Below are 26,378 nucleotides of genomic sequence, written 5' to 3'. Positions count from 1 at the left end.
ACTTTCCTAACTGCAAACAATGATTTTTTTTTTCACACTCCTAATATGAATGCACTATCTTAATACTACGAATTGCAGCTGCCTTAGATGAAGTTAAAATTCAAAAAATAAGTGGGGTTTTTTCATTAATGAAAAAAGGCTATTTCATTACTGAAAAAAAAGCTATTTCAAGCTGAAGAGGTTTTGGCACCTCAGAACTACCAGATTTCCTATTTTACAATGCAGAGGGTTTTTTTTCAGACATGGAAGAAAAATATTTTCATTCCAACATGCACAAAGCCATTATCAGGGCACATATCACACTGCCAGATCTTCCTGGATAGAAGGAAGGGCATTTCCTCCAGCTTGAATGGAACTAAAAGGTTTTGCAACTGTGTAACACTAAAGACCTGCAAAACTTGATCATTCCCTTATCTCTACCGCCAAGATTTTGCAATCCAAGATTTAAATGGTTAATTGGGAAATAGGCCCTTTAGTTTGTTTTGGGGTTGGTTTGTTGGTTTTTTTTTTTCAGTCATAACCAACTGTTCAATGTGCTGCAGAGGTGGATTTCTGCTCTGTGCAAAAAGAAATGCATCTTGCAACTTTTTTCTAGGCATTTTACTCTAGGCAAAGTAAAACTGCAGATCACCATGGTTTGTTTAGTTCCCTCTGGTAGTCTCCAGGTACACAGGTTAGCAAATGTACAAGGCACATATTTTGCAACTGTTTTAAAAAAACTTTAATAGCAAGTCACCTGTTGCACATTTCCTATGTTTAAAAACCCCCACTTCAAAAACCTCTCTTCAAAACTTTAAAAAAATTTTATTCTACAGTAAATGCCCTGATGAAAAAAATCAAAGGCATTTGTGTCAAACAGGATTAGTTCCTTGAAAAGTGTAATTTTAAGGACAAGAAAATAATGGGGGGGGGGGGAAAAACAACCAATATTGCAAACTTTCTTTAAAGTTCACTATTGTATTGCCAATGCTCAATAACTCAGCCAGACGCATGGAATTTTAATCAAGTATCCTGAAAGTATTTTGCCTTTGGCCTGGAAACAAGAATGATGCATTTCAGCCCAAAGGGCAATTCTTAAAGAAAATTCTAACAGTTTGAAGACCAGGACTTAGAGTTCAAGTAGCAATTTAAAATTCAGCAGTGCTACAGTGACAGCAAAAAAAACCACTCCCAGGCACATTTTGGATCCTGCCATGAAACACCTCAAAACTTTTTTGCTGATCACTGTGGGGAATGAAGTGATCATATAGAGCTGCAGAGTGGACAGATTATTTCTTAGGAATAGGAAAGATGAGGATAGCTGCTCAAGTTTTATAGAGTGCTTGTACCATCAGTCAGTACTATGTGGTATACAGGAAGGTTTTTCTTCTTTGGGGCAAACATCCTGACTTCTTCCCCATTATCAGCACCCTAAGAAGCCCCTTCTAACCCTCTTTTCCTATCACTACAGCAGCATTTTCAGCCTACCAGAGACATATAAACTTGGATTTGTCCATTACCACTATTAGCCATAGCCACACATCCAATGCTGTCATTACACAATGTGATCATTACACCAAGTATCCACAGGAAAAAGTTTCTGAGCAACCTAACACATCACTGAAGCTAAACATCAGCCTGGCAACCTCTGGCTCAAACCAATATAAAGCAATACAGCTGCCCACCAGCAGTAACAATTTGCACCAACAATTTGCTGCCTTCACTCACCACTATGAAAAGCTGCATTCCCCTTTAGTCATCATGCAATTCTTCTTAAAGTTCCCTGCCAGCCACATGCTTCTCTTTCTCAGCACTTGCAAAAAAAACACCCTCCACCTCACAGAAAACCTGCACTGAACTTTGAAAAATTGAATCTTCAATTTCCTCATCAATGCCCTTATTACAATCCTGTCAACTATGTGAGGAACTAAGTGATCCCTTATATGACCACTCTGAAGTAGAGTGGTGCTCCATTTGAGTCTGCCTTTTAGCAATGATAGACTTGATATGGAGAACATTGGCAGACACACTGTAAACCTACTTCAAGGGAGATGAATTGGGATAAAGCTGGGAAATACTCATTCCTGTAAGTTATAGCTAAAAAAAAAAAAAAAATCATGTTTACTTTTAAAGTCGATTTTAACAACAAACTCATTTTTGCATTAGCAAAAATAGTAAAATGCATATTTCTATAATTCCCACCAGTTACTAGTGAGATAACCCTTAAAAATACCCACTTCTTTTCACAAATCATGAACTTCTAGCTAAATGGCAGATTTTTTTTTTTTGCAAATAAAATGCTTTTATTAATCCAGTAAATGAGACATACTACCCCATAAATGCAAATTGGCCTATTTGTACAATTTTAAAGAGCCTTAGTGAAGTAATGCATTAGCTTGCAACTGCTGAAGTAATAAATGAACAACTGTCTGTAAATAAATATAAATTCATAGCAATTCTCCCTAAGTCAGTGGAGTTCATTTGAGCCTTCATTTTCCCATCAAAGTTTTTAATCTCTTCCACATATTTTTAAGGGTGTTTTCTAGTAGAAGAAATTGAGTACACATTTTAGACACTTTACAGGCTAAAGCAAAAAGGAATCCTAGAAATTTCAAGGGCATATATTTCACTAATTTAAACCGGGGTTTCCACAGATCCTGACAATTCCAGGAACCTTCACTTCAAATCTCTGCTGTTATCTAGACCTTCTCAGCCAATAAAGCAGAAACAACCTCATCACCAGAGGCATTAGCACTCAGTTACATCTTTTTCACCCTCCCCTTTTACAACAGCACAAGACACACACAAAAGAGAGCATTGTAAAGGCAAGTAAAATATATGAATGGTGTGGCACGGAGAACAACAAAGCACACATTAGCTATTCATGCATTCGAATGAGAAAGGTTTAAGGGAAAACTAGTCAAGAAAAAATAGTGACTCTCTTCCGGTTGTATTAGTAGCAAAGGGTCTTCAGGAGCTGGTTATCTCGCTTCTGTAAAGCGACAGCCAAAACCAGGGAAAGCATGATTCGATTGATTGGTTTTTCAAGCACAAAGCCTACTGCTGGTGCACACTCTTGGACGATTCTGGAATAACCCTGAAATTCAATGAAGAGGGGACAGGCTCCAGCCAGGCAGAGCATCCCCAGCTCTGTTCTGGGGGGAGGTGGGTGAGGAACATGGCAGCAGAGGAACCCTCCGCAGCCCACCCTGCACTGCGTCTTCTCAGCTCGTTCTGCCAGTGCCCGTGTAAATAAAATGTGGGACAACTCACACCCCCACTCCAGTCCTTCCCAGCAAGGCAATACAATCAAACTGCAGTGGAAGTGCCACTCACTACTGGTTTTACTTCCTTCCTCTCCTTCCCACACAAACATTTCTTTGAACACTTGTTTGATCTGATGAGTTTTGGGACAGAAGGCAAAATTGGCAGTTGTGCTTTCAAAAAAAACCTGAATAAATTACCAGTACTAATCTAAGGAAACAGCACTGTTAGCTCCAATTTGCATTTATGCTCAATGGTCAAATTCCAAGATATATCACAGTCAGTGTGATTTGTGCCACTGAATTGTAAAGAGATAGAATTTTCCTATTAAAACCTCTTGCTTAATCAACTCAAGGAAAAAAATCCAATAATCAAGACTATAGAAATTATTTCAAATTACTTTTACAGGTTCTGTACTGTCCCATCAGCCTTTCAGCAAAAAAAAGCTTGCATAAATATGACAAAGGAGGGAGCAGACACAGGCCTATCTTCAAGGTCATTTTAAGCAAAACAATAAAAATGCAGGCACAGACAAAGGGAAAGTAAAGTAAATTTTCCACTTCAGGAAGATGGGTTCTTAAACAGCTCTTTAACCTTTATTTGCACACAGAAATCAAGAAGGGAGTTGGATCTCAAAGCACAATAAATGAGCTCACAAAAAGGTATTACCTTATGCTTGCAAAACAAGTCTCAAATCTGAAACTTTAATCTAAAAGAATTGGTTAGGGAATATCTCTTACAAAGTCACTGCTGTGTTAAATTACAGTTAAATATATATATATATATATATATATATATATATATATCAAAAGCTAACAAGTTAAAGCTGATAAAACATAAGGAATTGCTAAAGGCTGAAATCTTCTTTGCCTGCACAAGGCAGAAGTGGGATGTTCATGGCCTTGCCTGGCAGGAAAAGCCCAGAAAATACAAAACAAACCAAAACTCATTCCATCAACCCACTTTATCTGCTTGCTTTACACAGCCTGCAAGGTTAACCACTTGTGGAGTGGGTGGTGGGTGAGCCTGCCTGCCACACATCCCCTCCACTCCTTTCCAACAGCCCCTGAGCTCAGCTTGACATTAGAGCAGTAGGGATTTTTCCAAGGAGACTTACTTTTTTTAAGGTCAGGTTTGAATGTAATACAAAAGAATCCTACAAGTCTATTTTGCTCTGCCAGGAACACAAGGGAAAACTTGGGAATCGTAACTGCTGTTTCACATTAGGAAAAGTCTAAGTTATGTGCATCTAGAAATCTTTGTAATAAGGATATTGAAGGCTTGCACTTAATATTTTTAGTCTTACACTTCTATGTGTTCTACTTTTTAGAGTGTTACTTATATCAACTGTAACTGAAAAAAAAAATCTCATTTTCCCATAAAATTGTGATATATATATATTTATATATACACAGCTTTTATTACCAAAAACATGTACAGAATAACATCTCAGGGGAAAAAAAACATTTTTACACTAAAAACCACACAATCATTGAAAAATCACTAAAATAAAGTCCTTAAATAGAATAATTAACTAGGAGAGAATGAACACTTACACCTAACCTTTCTTTGCTCTCATCCACAAGCAAACTAAGCACTCTTCTCAAAGCCAAAAATCTGCACCCACATCCTAGTTCTCAGAGAATCTGTACACAGCCTCTTAAATACCACTTCAATACCTAAAAAGCATATATAAATGAGTTTAATTGATGTGCTCCTAAGGTTTGTCAACTAACAAATCAGTTCCTGCAAGCTTAGCTCACAAAACTTCTCCAACACTTTATTCCTGTTTGTTCAGGCAGGGACAGCAAAAATAAACTCATGAGAAGGCAGCAAACCTAACCTGAAGATCTTGAGTGAGTGTTGTAAATACCAACAACTGATCAACAAACATTGATAGTCCCAAATTTCTAAGCCCCCAGGGAATGGAGAAAATATTTATGACAGGCAAGTTGTTGAGGGGATTTTTTGTTCGTTTGTTTTAGCTTAATCTTCAGTCTATTTGGGATGCTTTTATTGGATTTCTCTTTTACATACCTTTGTGCTCTGAGAAAAAGAAATAGTCTATGGCTTGTTGGTGCTGAAAGTAAGCAAGAATAAAACAAAGCAGATTTTAAATTTAGGGCTTCAAACTCAAGCCAGGCATGACGTTTCCCTTACAAAATGTCTAACATTCTTTGCAGGAGTACCAAAAAAAAAAAAAAAATTGGAATTTCTCGTGGTTCTCTCTTCTCCCCCACCTCAGAAGTCAGACATCATTCACAAAAATTTGCACCTTGTTGAGATCTATTACCTTTTCCATTACTTTTTCTACTTAATAAGGGTTTCAAAATACATTTCTGTTGCTTGATATGAATGTAGAAAACCTTATTATTTTAATGCAATAGCTCCCACAAAGTCAGAATTCCCTGTGATAAGCAATGCTGCCTGTTTGAGATGACTTGGTAGATAGGTCACTGAAAACTGACTTTTGTAGAGTACTACATTGAACACAGTCCTGTACACTAAGGCCCCTACAATCCAGCTGTGTCAGAGAAAACAAAGCCCAGAGCTTCAGACTCACAGCTTCTCTTCTACACTTCTACCAAGATGTGCCAAAGCTCTGGAGCCCAAAAGAAGGAGCTGCTGCAGCTCCACATTCCCAGGTCCAGACAGTAGTAAAGTGATCAGTAAAGCTACTAATTGCAACAGGCACATACATAGCCACATACCCATAAAATAATGCATATGTGCATATACAATACGAACAGCCTTATAGATCAGCAAGACAGAAACATACAAATGAAAACACCATCTCTCCCCCATTCCCTGCTCCAGCTGACCAGGATGAAAAACATAGGTAGCAAAAGATGTGTTCATATGCAGATATATATATGCAATGTAGATTACTTCAGCAGCTGAACCTGGGGATACAGCCAACCTAGTAACTGCTCCCTTGAATCCCAGGTCTCCCCTGTTGCTGGCACCTGAACATGTGCCATCTCCTTTTGATTAATCCACTACATAAGACTGGAAACAAGCTCTATTTAAGCCATTAGTATGCAACAACCTATGACTCAATATGGAAGTTGTAAAGTCCCTACAATGTATTTTTGCATTGCCAAATGCTTTCTCTATGAAAGGAAACGTCAAGTCCATCTTGAAGGTATAAGAAGGCTTCCTACAAAGTTTTATGTCAGAGGAAACCACATCAGCCCACAAAATGCCTGATGCATGAGGCTGCAGTAAGGTAACTGGGAGTATAACATGTACCTATCCAGGCTTGTAAACTAAAGGTCAGCCCAAAAAAAAAACCCAAAAAGACTCAAGAGTCTTGCTGCCAAGTGCTACCACACATAAAATTAAAGCACACTGTATCTGAGTTGGAACTCACCATGCTGAATTAGGCACCAAAAAGTCCTTCCTCACTAAGTGGGATGCAAAGTCATCTTGATGAGTGGTGAGCTTGAGTGAGCCAGTAGAAAAACAGCATACATGGGTACAATTTAAAGATTTTTTTTTTATCCTGAATTCAGATGCCTGATTGCTCCTTGCAACAAGCAAATAAAGGTGGCCTGCAATTTGATTCTCCCTTCCATCTTTGAGTGCCTTAGTGATCCAACTGCAGCCTCAGCTTATATCTTCTGTTAAGCCCATTATCCTTCTGTTAAGCTTCCATTCTTGTCTGCACAGTTGCTCACTTTCAAAGAGGGGCTTGAAGATTTCATACATGCCTTCCTCTCCCTTGTACTACTTGTCACAGCAACTTGCACAGCACTTTATTCAGAAATTAGAGAAGTGGGCTCAGACCATCTCAAACTAAGAAGATTAACCTAAGTCTCCCACTTCCTGGGCAAGTTGCTCTAACAATCTGATTTACAAGCAGAACATATCACTTACATTTCAGCAAAAAATGTGGTTTATGACCATCAGGTCATATTTTGTGTATTAGTCATTCCCTAAGCCTACTTACTAAACCAGATTCTTGAAGTAAGGTTGGTTTGAAACCCAAATGATGATAAGCACGAGAAATGCCTGTGCCCAGCTCTGTCCAGAGAGAGCACCCCAGGCACCTTCCTGGAGCCGTTCAATCCCCAGAGCATCAGCACTTGATCCAAAAAAACTCTTGATTTCAAAACCCCAGGCAGGAACTACAGAGTAGGCTACAGCAAACCAGCTTACAAAAAACAACAAAGGTGATATGCAGCTGAGGAAACATTTATTCTAGAACTATGGTCTTGAAAGTTACCATTACTATACATTTACATTGGCAGGATGTTTTCATTACTCATTGAAAAATGACCTGGCAGTGGGAGAATCACTTGGATGAAATATGGGTAACAGTGTGCAAAAACATTAACTGATTTCCCTTTCTAATTTGTAAACCTGTGTCACTGTTACTTCCAGTATAATTAAGAATGCATTCCAATGGAGCAAAAGTTCTCTATAAGCTTCTGAAATGGTATTTTCTTCTGAGGTTGTAACATATCTCATCTGGATTCCAACACTAGTAATAGGTGCTTCATGAAGGGTTACTCTGATACAAAATACTCACTTGACAATACAAACCATTTCTTAAGGAACCAGAGACACTTTAAAAAAACACTTGCAATTAAAATACCAACTAGATTTTATAGTTATGTAGATATTGATCTCTAGGTTGAAAGAACCAATCATTAACCTTCAAAGTTGTTCAGTGCAGTGACTTGACTTTTCTGGTTTGCTCTTAAGACTGGAATTCAGCACTTTTTGACAGACCTTTGCAATCATTGTATGCTCCAGTTTCCTCATCTGCTGACAGGACAAAAGCAGGAATGAAGAGAAAAAAGAAATGCTGAAAGTTCTGCCAAGGTATTTTCCACAGGCATGCCAAGATACCTTTACCCTAAAGTTCTCCAATGCACCTCTGAGAAATCTTTCCAGCTTCACCAGTGTTTTTACATCACTGCAGTGCTTAAAAGTTTGAGCTTCAGTTGTTTACTTTCTGCAAAAGCAACATGGCTATTCTAATCTGCATCACATTCTTCACATTGTTTTAGGATCAGTTATCTTGAATTCTGGCTTTTGTAAGGCAGCTACCCACTAGGGGGGTTTGATACTCACTGCTTCCATGGCTGAGCTGTGCTCTCATGCTGAGAAAAAAAAAATTCTGTCAAATCAATCTAATAGGAAGAATGGTCTCCTGACCTGATCTTTCAACTAGAAAAATATAATTATGAATTTAAATATCCCCAGCAGGGGTGGCTTGGGTGCAATCAAGTATGTTGGTATCTTAGATCACCAACTTAAAATATGCATTTTATCAAGATGCCTCTAACAATGTTAATTGCTACCTAAGTATTTACAAAAGCTGCAGCAGATTACTGCAGTGCAATTACCAGTTTCTAGGAAAAAAAAGTATGAACTCTTCTCATCTATATTTGACCAGATTTAGGAATATTCCTACCTTTTTAAGCTGCGTGCTAACAAACATAGTCAAACAGAAGTTAATAGTGAACAAAGGTTTTTGGTGTGCATGAGATGGCACCTTACCAAAAAAAAACCAAAACCAACCAAACCAAACCAAAAACCACAAACCTATCATGAAAAGTAAATTTTATAGCATTTATATATTTATTGTTTGGCTTTCCATTTGTTTCCAAGACTCAAGCTTTCGTAACCAAAAGTGTATTTATTTACAAGCTGAAATACATAGACTCAGCAGTTTACCTGAACATTGTTTTGTCCTCCTTACCTGAGGGATGGAGTTTTGTACATGCAATTATATTAATTAATAAACACACTCACTTTTACTGTAGTGTGTGTATTCCCAGATTCTAGATCTTCCACATTATATCCATCTTGAACACCACACTTCGCCATAAAGCAAACTAAGTCGTGCATCTGCACAACATATGCCTTCCAACCATTTTCCATCCTGTTTTTATTTTTGAAGAGACACTCAACGCGGCTGGGGAATAACACGCAGGGAGTGAGGATCAGTAGAAACTTTGCTGTGGAAGCTGAATCAAGGCAGAGGTGAGAGCATCTGGTGCCTACCAGTGCTTTCCACACAACCCAGCAAGCTGCAGTCATCTACTGCTGACCCAGTAACAGAGAGTGAACTTGTTGTGCTCACTAACCTCAGGCTCACTCTGAAAACACAAGTCATTGCACTTTGAACAAAGAGGATGCTTGTGATGAAGCTATTGGCAAAGCAAGGACCCGCCGCGGAGCGTTCCGGTGTCCCGGCTGCAACGCACCGGAACGCACAACGCGCAAAAAAAAAAAAAAAAAGGAAGAAAACTTTTGTAAACTGACTCCCTCGCATCCTTATGCTACCTCAGTCTCACACCTGGAACGTGATTTTGACCCCTTCTCTCTCCTTATAATACAGCTTAATCTGGTTTATATTAGAGACAGCGTGAGGCATCCTTCGGATCTTCCTGCTCCCCTCCCCTCCCTTCCTCGGAACGAGACCCCCAGGGCTGCAGCGCCTGCCCAGCTCCCTCCAAGGCAGGGGCTACACCGAGGGCAGCAGTGCTGGGGAGCTGGGCGGCCCCGCCTGCCCTTCCCCCGACCCTGGGCAGCGGAGCAGTGGCCGGGACGCCGTGCCGCCCCCTCCCCCGGGTTTTTGTCGCTCCACGGCGTCTCTCGGCTCCCACAAAGAGAGTGGGCGGCCCCGGAGGCGGCCGGGCAGAGTGGCCCCCATCGCAGAGAGAGAAGAAAGAGATTCAGGAACAGAGGGCGGGAGGAGAGCGGCCGAACAGACCAGAGATGAGGGGAAGGGAAGGATTAAAAGAAAGGGGGGGACGGAAGAGTAAGGAGCTCAGCACCGCCGGACCCCAGCCCGCCTCTTCCCATGGGGCTCCCCTTGTAACACAGTAGCACCCACCCCTCCCATCTCCCCCCAGGCTTTGCCCGGCAGGAGCTGGGGGCACGCCGCCAAGCCTCCTTCAGCCCCTTGGATGGGAAAGCCTGTCCCGGGCCGCTGCAGGCGGCTGGAAACAAACTCCGCAGGCATGGTCCTGCACAACACTGCAAGCATCCCGCACGCCCAGAGCCGCGCACCCCCGCTGCGCTCACCTCGGGGCTGGCCCTGCACCGCCACCCAGAGCAGCGAAGCGGCCACCACCGGCAGCCACTGCCCACCGCTCCCCATCTCTTCTGCTGCCGGAGGGACACTGCCTGGCTCGCTGAGCCCGCCCGCCTTATATCGGATCCCCCACCACCCCCGGTCCGCCCCGCCCCGCGCCCGCACCGCCCGGGGCTCCCTGGCACACACACACACACACATACACTCAGTCACTCACATTCACTCACACGTTGAGGGACCCCGCACCACACGTGTTCAAAACTATCCACCGAAAAAAGCCGCCCCCCAAAGCCTTTGCAGCCCCGGCTGCGCCTTGCGGAAGATGCGCAGGGTGCGATGAGCCCGAGTCCGGCGACTAAAAAAAAGTTTTGGAAAGGTGTAATTAAGGAGCTGGGAATATTTTTATTTTTTATTTTTTTAATTATACTTCGCAAGGAGGGGATGAAGTGAAATACGTGAAATAACACGTGAAATAACAAAGTATATGTGCGTGGGGGGAGAAAGCGTTGCTAATACCTAATTCAATATGCAGCATTCCTATACGGCTGTTACTTTCACGTGTTTGAAAAAAAAAAAAAAAAAAAATTCAGCTATTGAGCCTTTCCTTGGAAGCTTGTCATCCCCGACTTTGAAACTTTTTCGATTTTTCGAGCCTCTACTCCAGGTCAACACAGTCATCAGCCATTCTTGTAAATGAAACGAATTGTTAAACAAGTTGAGTATTTTAGTCCCGTAGAAAGCTCTTTTTTAATGACCATCTACCCTTGAAACTAGGATAAAACACAACAAAACTGGCTGTAGAAACTCTTCAAGATAGAGACTTTTCTTTCAGGGAAGTTAACTCCCTTTAGCTTTCCTATTTTAAAATTTGTCAAATCGCAGGATTTGTACCTCCATTACTCCTTAATGAATATCTCAATTAAGTAGCAGCAAGGATTGGCATTTTTCTGCGAAAAGAGCCATGTGTTCAAAATGAGCTGATTGAGGTGTGGGAATTTTAGTCAAAAGATACTCTCACTCAGACTTGAATCCCCAGACAACACATGCTGCTTATTTTTTTAGGAAAGCATTGTGCTGCTTTGTATGCTATTACATTTAAAACCACATTTTTAAGTACAACAATGTATTTAACAATGCAGTTAGACTGCAAGTGAACTTTTTAAATTGGGGGCAGCTGCTCATGGTGTTGAGACTTCACCTTGGTAGATTGACTACTTTTCTTAATCAGGGAAAAGATGTTCAGGAAAAGAATAGTAATTTACAGATTTTATAGAAAACAGCTATTTCTTGTCATATAACTGAACATTACAGGGTACACTTGAGAAGGCATAGTGATGTTTATTTTCAAAATATAAGCAGGAAAAATCTACAGGCCACAGAGATAAAAATGAAAAAGTTCTGCCATAATACCTTATCAAAGGCCTTCAAGTCTGCAAATAAATAACACTCCACAGCTGTCCCTTCCAATAGATCTGTCCTTTGCTCACACCAGGAACTTCTTAAATTTCAGGATGGTCAAAGAGGAGGAAAGCAAAACATCTGTGGAGAGAAAAGTCAACAAATTTCAAGAGCCAAAATGTCATTTGCTCTAAAATCAGAGGTCAGGTTAAGGAATCCTCTCTGCCTGTTTGCAAGTACCAGTTGGGAGCCAAGTATACAAGAATGGGAAAGAAGGAGCATCTGTGCAATGTAAAACCCTGCCAGTTTACAGCTTTATAATCTGTTTAACCATTCCTTCAAATCACAGCAAGCTGAAGAGTACAATCTTATGTTTGCGCAATGATCAGTTCCACTTTTTTATTACATCCATTTATCCTCATCAGAATATTCCACAAGAGCTAGAGAATGTATATTGAGATCCAGCTCTGGGCTTTATCATCTGACTTAATTATTATAGTTCAACTAAACATCTCTATGCAACTTGTAACTGAAACATACACATTGAATCAGTCTGCCAGGACTACATCACCATTGTTCTGTGTTGATTATAGTCACTCCCTAAGAAAACTGATTCTTCTCAAATTTCATTTGAATATCTACCTTCTTGAAGAGGATTACTATGTTTCCTACCATTCCTTTTCCCACAGCTCATTGCTTATACTGCAAAGTACCAGGCAATCAGAATGATTCTTGGCTTAAGACATGGCACTATTAATATAATTATATCCTAACCTACATTTCTAATGAGCTTTGAATGATTGCTACATTAGATGAGAATCCCAGCAAGTGTAACTGCACTGCACATTTACACCAACTGAGTGCATCAGTTACAAGTTGAAGATTCAAAATTTCTTAGTCTTCAACAAACTAATCCAATGAGAAAATGGAATGCTGTTGTACAGGTAAGATCTTGAATGAGTAAAGAAACATGCATGAGAATGAAAGCATTTTAGGGAACTGTACTTTCATGCATGTTTATACAGTCTTCAAAAAACATCTGCATAAAATGAAACTGAACACTTCTGTATCATATATGTTTAACACAGATATTAGCACTGCAAATCAAAAAGGCACAGGAGATTTTTACATTGTAAAATAATTAACTCCTTACTGCTCCAGATTCCCTTGAAAAAAAAACTGAGATCAACTTTAAGAAGGATAATTTCTGGATACCTCACATCTATTTGGTTTGATAATTAAAATTTACACCAAAATAAAAATTAAAAATTTTAGCATGTAAGACAAGAAAAAAGCTACACATAAAGCCCCAGAAAATACCCTGAGATGTTGTTACAGGGAACTTGTTTTCTCTCTCAACCACTTTCATGAATTAGAATTGTGTTTAAGTTGCAAATAATGGAAAATCCTACTTTAGGATGATGTAGCATAAAGTATGTTAATCTATCCATCTGTGGATAACAATGTATAGATAAAAATGTTGCTTTTGGCAAAAACAGAGGTCTGGGAGAATTCAAACTGGAGAAAGCCCAAACACAAACAGTCTGATTGGAACCCCTCTGTTATCCTGCAACTATGTAAAGTCCCAGTGAACACCAAATATGTTTTTTCAGCTTTTGTCTGCATTGCTGTGCTTAAGGCAGAGCTATTGTGTTAATGGCAGGTTCCCTTCAGGCCCTTTAGGAGTAGGCAGTGACCTCCTGACCTCAGAGGGCAGCAGGGATACTCAGTGCTGCCAGCCATGCTGTGCTTTTCCTCGTCCATGGCATCTTATAACTTTCACTTCCCACCATCCCACCTTACCAGCCATCCCACTCTCAATATTCCCTTCTCCTCACTGCATATTGGGGCATTTCTACACTATGAATACCACTGACATCTGCTGAAAGTGGGGTAGGACATTTGGAATAGTTCCCAGAAGGAGGTACAATGCTATAACCAGTCAATAATCCCCCCAGAACTACATTTAATGGCTAAACAAGGTTTCTATCAATAACTGTACTGTACAGCAGTGGTTGTCTAATTTTCAGCTGGTTTTTGTTGGACTTTTTTGCACACACTTGTTATCCATTCTGCCTCTCTGCTTCATTATCTCATAAGCACTACCCAAATATACTGAAAAAAGCATTCTGGAAATAATTACCACTTGCAGTCAGAGGAAAAATACAATACAGTAAGCTGCCTGTCTGCCTCTAATACACATTCACTCGCTACTAAAAGCTGGTCTAGATAACTCTTCAAGTGCTTTTCTCTCTCCTTCAGAAAACCGTGTCCAGAAGTTAATAAATCTGAGCTGTGACAGAGCAAAGAGGGGTAAATTCAAAGCAAAAGGCCATTCACAGCACACCCTGCCCACAACTTCCCTTGGACAGAGACACCAGCTGGACAGGCTGGAAGTGCAATGCAAGGAAAGAGGGGGGCCAAGGAAGCTCCGCAGTTCGTCCTGGTGTTTCTCTGTCAGCAGTCAGATGCTCTGCATTGGCAACAAAAGTCTTTGCCTTATCTATTCCTGAAAGTCAAGCCACAACTTCAAATTTATTTTATGATAATTTGGCTCTGAGATGAAAAAAGCTTCCATGAAGATTAAAGAAAATATGCTGTTTCGCAGAAACTTGAGGAACAGCTGCTCCAGAAGACTGTGGGATCTGTCATGGGGCAGCAGGAAGGGCACAAATGCATTAGATCCCTCCAGCCAGGTCAGAAAAGGTACTGTGTGGGCTGTTCCCACATGCAAGAGCTTGCCTGCTTTGTGATATGGGCTTTACTGACCCCAGGACTTGCCCACACTCACATACTTACCGGTGAGGAGGGCTGGCTTTGGAGAGAAGCAGGCACTCTGGGACAGTCTGGAAAAGAGTGGGAAGTAGGAGAAAGAAAAAGGAAAACTATGTAAATTCCTCTTCTGATGCCTGAAAAGTAATACCTATACCACAGAGGATTTCTAATGCCCAGGCTATCACATATTTGTGGTATGTGCCCCCACCTTCATGCACCTCCACATTGCCCATCACTGACAGCCCCTAAGTGTAGTGGGAGGAGCCATTCTTGCTCCTGAAGCTCGACGAGCTGCTGGTCTCTTCCAGGACTCCAGCCACCACACAGCGCTCCCAGGGTAGAAGTGTAGTGGGAAGAGCCTTTCTTGCTCCAGAGGCTCGACGAGCTGCTGGCCTCTCCATGCCTCGCACCAGAGTGAGCTGAGGTGCCTTCTGTGGGTGTGTGTCCCACCTTTATTGGTCCCCTGGTCTTGCTCATGCCCAATAGGGGCCTGTCCTAATCAGGCACAGGTGGACTCACACCCACTCACTGGCAATTCAAGGCACCTGGTTGACAATGTCTCTCTACACCTAAGTTCAGTGGTACCCTTCCCTCCAGATCCCAGGGGATTCTAAACACCCAGCTGCTTCCTCCTATGACCCGTCATAATCTAGCCTGGTGCTAAAGGCAGCTACTGAGAAGACACCAGAGTCTGCAGCGAAGGCACTGAAGCTCTGCCAAGGAGTTGTGGACAGGAGTCAGGAAAGCACAGAAGAACCATCACTGGCTGTTATTACTGCACAGGGAACTCCCCAGTCTCAATATGAAAGGCACAGTAATAGTGTGAAAAAAGTGCTTTAGTAATGAGATACTAACAAGAATATAGGTAGTAAATAATTCTTAGATCTCTTCATCCTGTGAACCCGGCTGGTGTTCATGCAACATCAGAGAGACTCAACGCAAGCAGTGTAGTTGCCCCAGACACCATGTTTTGAAAATAAATATAGAACTAGATCATTATAATGTGGTAAATATGTCACATAGCTGACTATATCGAACACTTGACTAGCAAGATGCTTCTTGTAACTCTTGCCTAGTCATAGCTTCCAAAAGCGGAGATGCAGGTAGCAGGAGATACTGGATAGCAGGAAGCCATGGCTACAAAAGGTGGCATGGCTTGTGAATGGGTTAATAGAGCTTCTCTGGTTCTACATTGAAAAACACGTGGTGATGATTTCTTGTTCGATGATTTCTTGTTCAATGGTTTCTGCTGGTTTCCTACTAAAACTGGCTCATTGGTTTCAATGGTGTCAGAGGCAAGACTCAGCATGTTTTCTCTGTACAGCTCACAGCTGGAAATTGTCATTGTTATGCAAGAGGAATGATTGCACCTCCAAAATCACTGTGAATTCACATTAATTGTTCTTATGTTGAAAAAAATGGAACCCAGAGACAATAGGCAATACAATACTGTCATTGGTGCTAATTAAGAACAACCCTTCCATAGTGTTCTTCCAGTCTGGGCATGTGACTTTTCCATCCATTTTGATTAAATTATTTGCAAGAGTTTGAAGGCTCCTGTAGCCCGTGCAGGCTAATGAACAGCATGGTTAAGTTCAAGGCAAGCATCCATAACATGAAGAACAAGTGTTAACAGCAGGAACAATCTTGCTAATAAACTCCAAACTGATCTTGAGCTTGTGGCAAGGATTTGTGGCAAGGACTTGAAGGATCTAACCCCATCACTTAAGATCTGTATTAGGAAAGGGAGAGACTATAACTTGACCATCACACAGATGTGCAAGCTGAAAGGAGTTTAATTTGTGCTCCTAACATCTCAGGTAGTTCTGAATGGGTAGGAAATTTATAAAATAATTTAACTCACACTTTTAAACTGCAGCAACTCTGTGATAGCAGAGTAAAGTTTATGACTAATTTTTGCTTCCTTATTCTTTTGCAAAAAGTACTAAATAGGAGTTAATCAGTTAATTTTACTTAATCAGTTAATCTTACCCTTTGATCTTTTCTTCAGTGAATTTGAACATCTTCTCAACTGTTGTTAGGTATGCACTTGGGAAAAGATCCATGGGACATCAGTGTTGTTCCAGTGGCTGAGCTTTTAACAGCAAGTGCTGAGATTTCACTGTCCAGAGGCATATATCTGCCTATGCAAAATCTGGGTTAAAAGACAGGATCTTGATGTAAAGTTAGCAAGGTTTTTATCACCTCTTTTTTTTTTTTTTTTTTTTTTTTTTCCTTTTCTTTTCTTTTCTTTTTTTCTTTTTTTTTTTTTTTTTTTTTTTTTTTTTGTAGAATATCTAGAGACAATTCAAGAAACAAAACTTGAGAAAGCAGAAGATAAAAGCCAAGAGCTTAAATGCGTAGCCTTGGTCCAGCTTGTGAAGCAATTAATATCCCCAGTGGTCTTCTGTAGGTCTTAAAATGAAGTAATTTATTTACACACTGAAACATGAATTTGATGTCATATTTCCTCCCACATTAATACAGTTAAATTGCTTCTTGAATTAGATTCTGTGGGAAATCTCTATAACAGGAGCTAAAAGCTATTTTTTAATCTTAACTTCCATTCCTACTATTGCAAGAAAGTGCCTTACACCTTTCTGGAAAGCTGTTGTTCACAAGCTGAATAATTTATCACTTCCAATTTTCAAGAAATTAGCCATGTCTGAAACTGAAGCCAGAAGCCATTTAAAAAATAATAATCTAAGCTGTGACAGGTTCCTAATTTGAGGAACAGTAGGAGTGTTCTATTGTAAGGTTAAGGGAGCATCATTTCAAAACCAGCACTAACTCTTCTTGTCTAGAAAAGCAGATGAATGTGCCTGTCTGCTACCTGATGGGTGTCCTTATATGTATTTCAATTGAATTTTCACAGGTCGATTAAAAAAGGACTATATAGTCTGGAAATCTCTGTGCTTCACATTTGTAGTGCTATTTAGAGAGATCCTCTGCTACTCAAATATTGCTATGAATATATAGAATGGAAGCAGAGTTTAACACATTCATTTTACCTTTAAAATTAACTCTACATAATACAAAGTGTATGATTTTTTTTAATTAAATACACTTACATTGAACAAGATACAGGTATTTATGGCATCAGTCTATAAATCATGTTAAAAGAATACCCTGATTTGGAAAATAAGGGAAATCAAATGCACTATTAATTCATAAATAAGTAAATATGGGCAAAATGAAAGAGTTTATGGGGTAATCTTATTTTAATTACTGTCAAGTTAAATTGCACTGTCTGGAACTTATTTTCAGATTCCCGTTCTACTTACATACACATCTACAGTGCAAAGTCAGTGTTCAATGCTACTGACCCTGACAGTAGCATTTGCTGTCTCTTTTGTGCTGTGTAAAAAAATTTTCATCTGTGAATAAGCATTCTAATATTTTTTTAATATTTAGCAAGATATCAGCTCCAGCTTAAAAAGAATTATAATTAAAAATTCATGAGATACTGGAACTGTTTCGAATCTGAATTGCATTTCAAGAAGAGACAACTATAACTACTTAAATATTGTACACATGATGGATGGATTGTCAGGATGTTTTTATTAAGGTAGTGGTTCTATGTAAACTCCACTGCTAATTAGAGGTTTGTTTTGGAGAACGAGACTCAAAGCCAATCAGTTTGATGAGGGGAGAGCTTAAGAGGTGAGCTCTCCAGATTGCCTTTTATTTCAATCAAGAAACACTTTTGTTTAAATAAATGAAAACATTATCAAGCTTCATTCAGTGGTTATCTACTGGTGCTGTATTCACCATTTCTGGATTCCTCCTTGCACATTTCTGACCATCTGGAGGGAGCAGGCAGAGGTCCTAACCTGTGAGTGGCAATTAAAATTCTTCCCCATCTGCAAAAACTTTCTTTTACTTCCCCTGACTCTCCTGCTTTTTTTTTCAGCCTTAGGTGACACTGCTGCAGGTACCTAAAGGAACAGACACATCTCTGGTAAGGGGCATCATAAACTTGAAGATAACATTTGTACCTCATCTTGAGCTGCCCATGAAACCTGTGCCGAAAAAAAACCTGACTCGTATCACATTAACTGATATCACAAGCACAGTACAATGAAGTAAACTTTTTCTTTTTTTTTTTTTTTTTTTACTTTGAAGGCTTTTTTAAAGATTTAAGCAAGGAACAGGAAAGCTAGCTATTACTGGGGTAGGATTTTTTATATAATATTGGGAACTACAGAAGATTGAAATATGCTTTGTCAAAGAGTGACTGAAAACAAGCCAATTATAAAATAAACAAGTCAGCACACAGTTTATGCCATTTGTTCTGTTGAACATACTGTTGCATTCCTAAAGAACTCCTCTCCCAAACCTGACAACACAAACAATAAATACAATGGACACGACAGTGAAACCACAATGATAATGAAACCACACACACCAGACCCTCATGCAAAAAAAAAGCAAAACAAACAACCAAAAACAAAACCAAAAAACCCACCTGTGAATCTCAAGCCAATCCCAAGCCAGGTAAGTTAAATATTTTCTAATTAGTTTTAGGGTTTTTTTTAGCACCAGTTCAGTTTTCACAAACTGTTAATATATTTGTGAAGAGGATGTGCCTTAGTGGATTAAGTTCTTACAGGATACTTGATTTTGGTTTTAATAAAATTTTTTCATTCTACTACAAATATTTAGTTGTTTTTTTTTAAGAAGAGAAGCACACTGAAAAGTAAATGCTTGCAATAAAAGTTAATTATTAAGAAACAACAATATAAACAATATTTTGTTAATTTAATGGAATTTCATCCCTAAGACCTATGCTGTGTTTTATTCAAATCTCAAATTCTTCCCACGGAAATCCTCAGTGAATTCCAAGTTCTCTTGATTTGATTCTGCAGCCACAGAAAACATCCACTGGGTGGCACTGCGAAACTGCAAGTCAAACCCTTTGCGCCTTTCCTCCTAACACCGACCCAAACTCTGCTGGTGAAATCAATGCAACCTCTATTCACCAAACAGAGCCCACCAGCAGCCTCCTCACTGGCAACACTTTGAGATTTTCACACTTTGAACGAAGCAAATCGGAAAACCCAGGCGCAGTTTTACTCAGAGCCTGCTGCTGGCTGCTACGGAGCTGGGTTCCGTGCTGCTGGTACCCAGCCGGGGGCTGCCCGGCTCTGGATGCTTCAGGCAGACAAAACAGTCAATCTAATGGAAAAAATGCTGAGGCAGGCTGTCTGCAGGGGGAGTTTTCCTGCTCCTGAACAGTTTAGTGTTAGCTCGTTGCATAAAGCATTAGTTTTACATGTTGACCTGCCTTATGTAACTTACTGGCTGCATGAATGTCCTCCCTCAGCATATCAGAATCATAGAATAACTTGGGTTGGAAGGGACCCCTAAAGGTCATCTAGTCCAACCCCCTGCAGTAAGCAGAGACGTCCTGAACTATATCAGGTTGCCCAGAGCCTCATCAAGCCTCACCTTGAATATCTCCAGGGATGAGGCCTCCCTGAGCAGCCTGTTCCATTTTGCTACTATGCTCATGGTAAAGAACTTTTCCTAACATCCAGTCTAAATCTACTCTTCTCTAATTTAAAACCATTGCCCCTCATCCTATCACTAGAGACCCTTGCAAACAGTCTCTCCCAGGCTTCCTGCAGGCTCCCTTCAGATACAGTGAAGTTGCTATGAGGTCTCTCCAGAACCTTCTCCAGGCTGAACAATCCCAGCTCCCTCAGCCCGTCTTCATAGGAAAGGTCTTCCAACCCCTTGATCATTTTCGTGGCCTTCCTCTGGACCCGCTCCATCAGGTCCGTGTCCTTCCTGTGTTGAGGGCACCAGAGGTGGATGCAATACTCCAGCTGAGGTCTCACCAGAGCAAAGCAAAGTGGCAGAATCACCTCTCAATCTCATGGCCACGCTGCTTTGGATGCAGCCCAGGATGTGACTGACATACAGTGCCTGAGACTGACAGTATCAGGCTTATTTCACACACCATTCCCCATACCTGTAAGGATGAAAATTAATATAAGTACAATGGGTACTTCATGACTTTAACAATTCACTGCATTTAGGGAGGCTATCTGTCTTTTGCTTCATCTAAATGCCACATTAGACTCATCTCTTTCAGAAACAAAGAAAACCAACTTTTGTCGAGCCTTTTATTCCCTCAAAATTTCTGATTTGTTCCTCCTGGCACTATACTGATCTAGCTTATTAGCATTTGGCACATAGTATGCCTCCAAAGTTCATGGGTTAAATTGTTTTTCCAACATAATGGGGCTGACTTCAATATATTTTGTGTAATATTGTGTAATACTGACAAAATAATAAATTCCACAACCTAAAGTCAGTTTCTCATTAAAATCAGGATGAACTTTACCACAGGAAAAAAAAAAAAGTGAATAACTGAGCCTGGAATTTAGAATTACCGCATGCCAAACTTTGCAGAACCGTTGCAGCAAAGCCAACAAAATCCAAAGAATTTTGCTTGAGATAAAATCTTTTGCTGGCAGTAAATAATTGATAGGCAATTGTTACTAAAAAAAGACTGTCTAGGGAAGCTAATAACTGTTCAGTTTAAATTCAAATGTCTTTTTTTTTCCTCTAATACATATTTTAAAACATCTGTCATTAAAATAAAGTTCATTTTCATGCCCATGCAAATTGGCTAAGTGTTATGAAAGAGCCTTTCCAAGAATGTCTGAAACATAGCAGCTATCATGACAATTTTCAATAAATCATTCCTGGCTGGGTGTCTCAGAGGAAGAGAAACTAAATGATGATTGAATTATCCTTTTATCTCTAAAAGTGATCTTTCTGAATGAGGATTGAGGCACTGTGAGGAAATGGGTTTTGAGTGTTTATATTCCTGCTATCATGAGTTCCTCGGTTCTTTGAAGAGATAATGCCTCAAATTGCTACTTTATGGCTGAGATTTAAAACCAAAGTGGGATCCACTGATGTGTCATGGATATAAAGCAAATAAACCAGGTGAGTCACAAGCAAAGCCTCTCAAATAAAGGCTCCAGGGCACCAGTACCCAAAGCCTCAGGTAACCAGTACCCAGGGCACCTCCCAAAGCCTCAGGTTACCAATCAATCACTCCTGTGCCATCTGCTCAGCCTCCTCTCTGTCTGCCCAGGCTTTGTCTTCCTCACTTCCAGAAGCAGAGGAGGAAGAGGCAGCTGTAATCAGGACATAATTGAAAGCCAAGCCAGATGTTTCTTGTGGCCAAAGCACATCTGCTCAACACCTTTCAATCACAGAGAGCTGGGCATCTTTTTTCTGTGTTTCTGATCAGGATCCTCTGTTATGCAAAGAGCAAAGTACATATGTGCTATGGCTTTTTAGCTTTTTGAAAAAATCTTGGGCTTCTCAGAAAGCCCTAGTCCAGCTGAAGACCAAAGAGCACAGTCAGAGTGGGTGGTGGGCTATGCCCTAAGCCACTAAATGATGCTGAAGATCCCAGTTTCTGTATCTCTCTGAACAAAGGATAGTCTAACAACATGCCACAGTATTATAACTGGCTTCAATTATTATTTTTTCTAATCTGAATGCCAGCAGAATTGGAATATTCCTGAAAACACATATCACTGGCATAATTTAATTGAATCATCATTTGAGGCAATCATTATAACCACAACCACTGAGCATATTTAAGTATCTGTTCTTATATAATTGATGATGTATTTAAATGGCTCCTAGGATGTTCAGTGGCTCCTGGGATGCTCCCTAGTTCAGGCTCCTGGTATGTTCAGTGGTTTAGAAAGGAAAAATCTCACAAACACATGTTGCCTTATACAAAGCTTGGTTCCTATAATCCAGTGTCATCTGCATGTTCCTTAAAAGTCTTTGAATTGATACTTGAAATATTTATACTGTGACTCCTTTTCCTAGATTTTGTCAAGAACTAATGGGATTTCAGTTGATAAGTTATATCATATATATTTAATAATTTCAGCAGTCTGTGCACTGTTCAGTGAAGATGTAGAGACACATTTCTGTCTTATCTACAAAAACTAAAAAAATTCAAGGGGTGTTGTACATTAATTTCCCCCAATAATGTCAACAGAGAGTTTAATTAGAAGGAAATTTGTTATTCAGGTATAGCTTTTTGTTAATCAAGAGACAGAACTCTTTCTAATGTGAGAAGTATTGAAGGGATAAAATGGTGCTCTCCCATTTTTGACTTTGAGACTATGTGTAAATTGTTTAAGATGCAAAGCCAGAGGGTTGCATTCCAGCTGAAAATTAACAGGTGAGGCTTCCAAAATAAACAAGATTGACTGACATTGATTCTGAATTTGGCCCACTGTTTAGAAAATATTTTTGGCTGGTTAATGCCCTAGAATACAAAATACCTTCACACAGTCACAGGTGTTCTCAAATTACCTAAATGCAACGGATTGCATGAAAATGTTATTTTATTCTAGAATGTAAGAATTTTAACAATTGTGTTGGAAATATAGAGTTTAGCTCTGTATCTTATGGAAACAGTGGCCACCTACGAAGAGGTATAACTAGAGGTTAGAGTGATGGTTAGCACAGTATTATTTAAAAAAACAAAACAAAACAACAAAAACAAAAACAAAAAACCAAAACGACATAAACAAACAATAAAACAAACATTGGTTTCTTTTTGATTGTTTTTCTTTTCTTAATGTCTGAAACAAAGCTCATGTGTCAGCACTTGTGCTGGAAGCCCTCAAATTGCCTAAATTCTTTAGGAAGTAAACCTTCATCAGGGGTCACTTTTGCCCTCAAGCCAGCACAGAACAAGAACTTGAGATGTGCAATGCAAACACAGGGCTGCCAAAACTGTGCAGTGGAAATTATGGTCATGGGTGGTTTGAGAAGGACCCACTGCAGAGCACATCAGGAGGAGACAGGGGATTACCACTGCTGTGCATTGCCTGATTTTATGTATTTATTTATTTATTTATTTATAATCTGCAATAGTAAAAATTAATACTTCTTCCAAGCTATGTGTATAGTAGTGGAAGAAATATAAACCTGCTTGCATCAGAGAGCACAACCATCCTTCAGAAGCTAGTTAGGAGGAAACTGCTTCTGCAACACTGTGGGATGCTGCTGGTTCTGTCCTGTGCTTAAAAACACAGAGAGAAATTGATGAAGCTTTCTTAATAAGGAAACTTGGTTGCAAACTAAGTTTCGACTTAGTTGTAAAATAAGGGTCTGCCTGGCTGTGAAAAGAGGGAGAAAACTGCTAGTCTGACAGCTGATATTCTCACAAGCCAATGGTACAGATCTGTGCTTATTACATACCAACAGAATCTCTTACAAAACTGGTTATAACTTTTGCAGCAGATGTTATATGCTGCACATAGACAACTGAAATGGCAGCTCCTCTTCCAATGTTTTTCAGTGATTGCCTGAATGATTCAATAAGTTATCTGGATACCAGTTCTGCAAGGACATGTTATGTTTGTATACCGTTGCTAATGGATAATCTCCCTTAATTTATTACTTCTACCTTTCCAGTACTGTTTTGGTTTTCTTTTTTAATTATTATTAAAACCATTTTTTTTAAACTATAAAGCACGTGAGCATTATAGTAGTAGCTATGATTTGTTTATGAGTTTTACTGGGGAGAGTTAGGACTGACACAAATAACACCTCTAACTAGTCAGTTATTGTCTTTCTCAGAAGACTGATCCAGGGCTACATAAGTGATTTATCAATATTAGAAGACACCATGCCAAATCCAGTGCGTTCCATCTTACCCATGTCCATACTTGTACACATCATTTGGCTAATTAGACATAGAAAAAAAATATTCTTGGCATCTGGGTCTTTTTGTATGAGACCTGGCTGGCACAGCTCTATCTTAAGCAGCAAGACAGCAGCAGGTGCTTTGGAGAAAGGCAAACTAACATCAGATTGGCAGGTCCTTAGGCTATTCTCCACTTTAGTTTCCTAATCCTCAGCAGCTACATCCTGGTTCAGCTCCTAGAGCCTGGTGAGATCTTCCCCCAAAATCCACATAATTCTTAAGTCTTTCTATTGCTCTATGTAAATATGTGGCCCCCTTTTTGCCATGCCTACCTTTGTCCTTCTTTCTTCTTTTGCTTCTTTCAGGGTTAGCAATTTACAACAGCTTTGAGAAGCACAAAACAACTCCCTCCCTTTTAAAATGCTGATTCAGAGTAATTACTGCTCTTGGGTTGAGTGTAATTTACAGGATAATCATGAGTCTTTCTGTTGCTTACTTCACATTTTCCCTCCTGTTTAGGAGGCAGCCTTGTTCAGCACAAACAGTCGTACAACACATATATGAGGGCATACCCTTGACTTACCATCTTCCGTGATGTTTTTTCATTTGACAGGTTGAAAAATGTGTACACCTATTTTCTCTGATGGTTTCCTTATCACCGTGGGCCTTCCCGAGGCTAGGTTTGCTCAACCATTCAATTTTGATTCTGGAAGCAATGTTAAGACCATTAACTGTGTCCACATAAGGATGCTGTTATAAAACCTGACATGCTTATTAATCATAAATTCAGTAGACATACTGCCTCAATCTTTCTAGGGTCTGTGCTTCATTTATGATGTAAAGTGAGGGCTTGGGGGGAAGGCAGTGTATTTTGAGATCAGTATTTATGGCAGGTAGCAAGGTTCAGTATTTCTGTATCAGTTTTGTGGAAGAAAGAGCACTTAGCTCTTTTCCCCTTGTATTACACATAATGTGCTCCAGAGTGAGACAGTGAAAAAGTGCAGTTAGAGAGGTTCAAGAACAGGTGGCTGCAGACAAATGTTCACTCAGACTTATCAGTGAGGGAATATCACCATTCCTTTGTCATCATATATTACCCAATATTACTCCAACATCATGACATTATCATTTGAGGGGCAGGTAAAAACAGCATATTAAGAAATATTTTTCTTGCTGCTCAATTCCACCAGTGGCTTTTAAAGTGAAGCTGCTGAGATCTATATTCCTGAAATGTTACCTGTCTAAGCCCATAGAGCACTGGTGGTTTCCAGGATGCTGGTTAAATACACCTCATGAAGAATGTGCATGTATTCTCATTTTTGGGTTGCCAAAGTGAGTCAATTAAGATATTTGTAACACATTGTATGCTCAGCCTGGACTCATGAAATAGCTTAGCAAAGTTCATTAACCTTAGAAAACTTGAATCCATTTCCATGGATGAGAGGGAAACAGACTGTAACCCTCTGCTAACATCTGCCAGTAGGTTGCTCTGGGCCCACCAGCCCAGGTAATGTCTGCACCCAGCCCTGACTACAGATAAGATTTCTTATCACTCGGAAAACAATTGGCAGCAACTCTGTTATAATTGCATTTTCCTCTGATTGCCTGCATTTGTTCAAATCCAATAAACTAAAAATGAAATGCAGTGAGGCAGAAAACATGTAGATCAGCACCAGAGATAATGTGAATGCAGTGGCCTGTGGACTGAGGCTCTTGAATTTTGCACATGTAGGGTAGTTGAAGACAGCAGGAGAGGAGGTCAGATTCAAGACCACAGCATGGAACAGACAAGATGGGTCTGCTCTCCAGATCTCACAGGCAACCATATCACTGAACACCTTTCATCACTTTATTGAGATCTCTGAGTAGTAAATTTTCATGACAAATGTGCAGACCGGCACTGTTGTTTCAAATCCTCTGCAAATGTATCTTGTCATCTTCCTGAGTCCAGAAATACAAGATTAAAAATAAAATACTCCAACCTCTTGCCCTTCATGGCCTAATCCAACATCCTGTTTTACTTCCATTCTTACATCTTGGCACTGCCACTTGCATTCTTTTCAAACCACATGACATTTTCCACCTTTTAAAAAAAAGTTGCCTTGCTGTTAGCTGACCTGGCCACACATCAGAGCATCAGTGCTCACCTTCCACATATCTCCATGACTGCCAGATGTACCATCATTCCACCTCAGGTGGATT

At 40.0% G+C, this 26,378-nt stretch overlaps 1 protein-coding gene across 1 annotated transcript in view; it reads right to left on the bottom strand.

The window, feature by feature from the left end:
* The window catches only part of LAMA1 (laminin subunit alpha 1), a 99,497-nt gene extending 89,584 nt beyond the window's left edge, over nucleotides 1-9,913 (bottom strand). Inside the window, exons 1-2 of the mRNA XM_030444674.1 lie at nucleotides 9,783-9,913; nucleotides 9,010-9,172 (exon numbers count right to left, since the gene is read on the bottom strand). Coding sequence (XP_030300534.1) covers nucleotides 9,010-9,172; nucleotides 9,783-9,913 — 294 coding nt within the window. The remainder of the gene's footprint in view (nucleotides 1-9,009; nucleotides 9,173-9,782) is intronic.
* Nucleotides 9,914-26,378: the final 16,465 nt, after the last annotated feature.

This window comes from Calypte anna, chromosome 2, assembly GCF_003957555.1.
Source record: "Calypte anna isolate BGI_N300 chromosome 2, bCalAnn1_v1.p, whole genome shotgun sequence".
NCBI lineage: Eukaryota > Metazoa > Chordata > Aves > Apodiformes > Trochilidae > Calypte > Calypte anna.
Note: the sequence above shows the minus strand (reverse complement) of the source record. Positions and strands in the feature narration are given on the sequence as shown.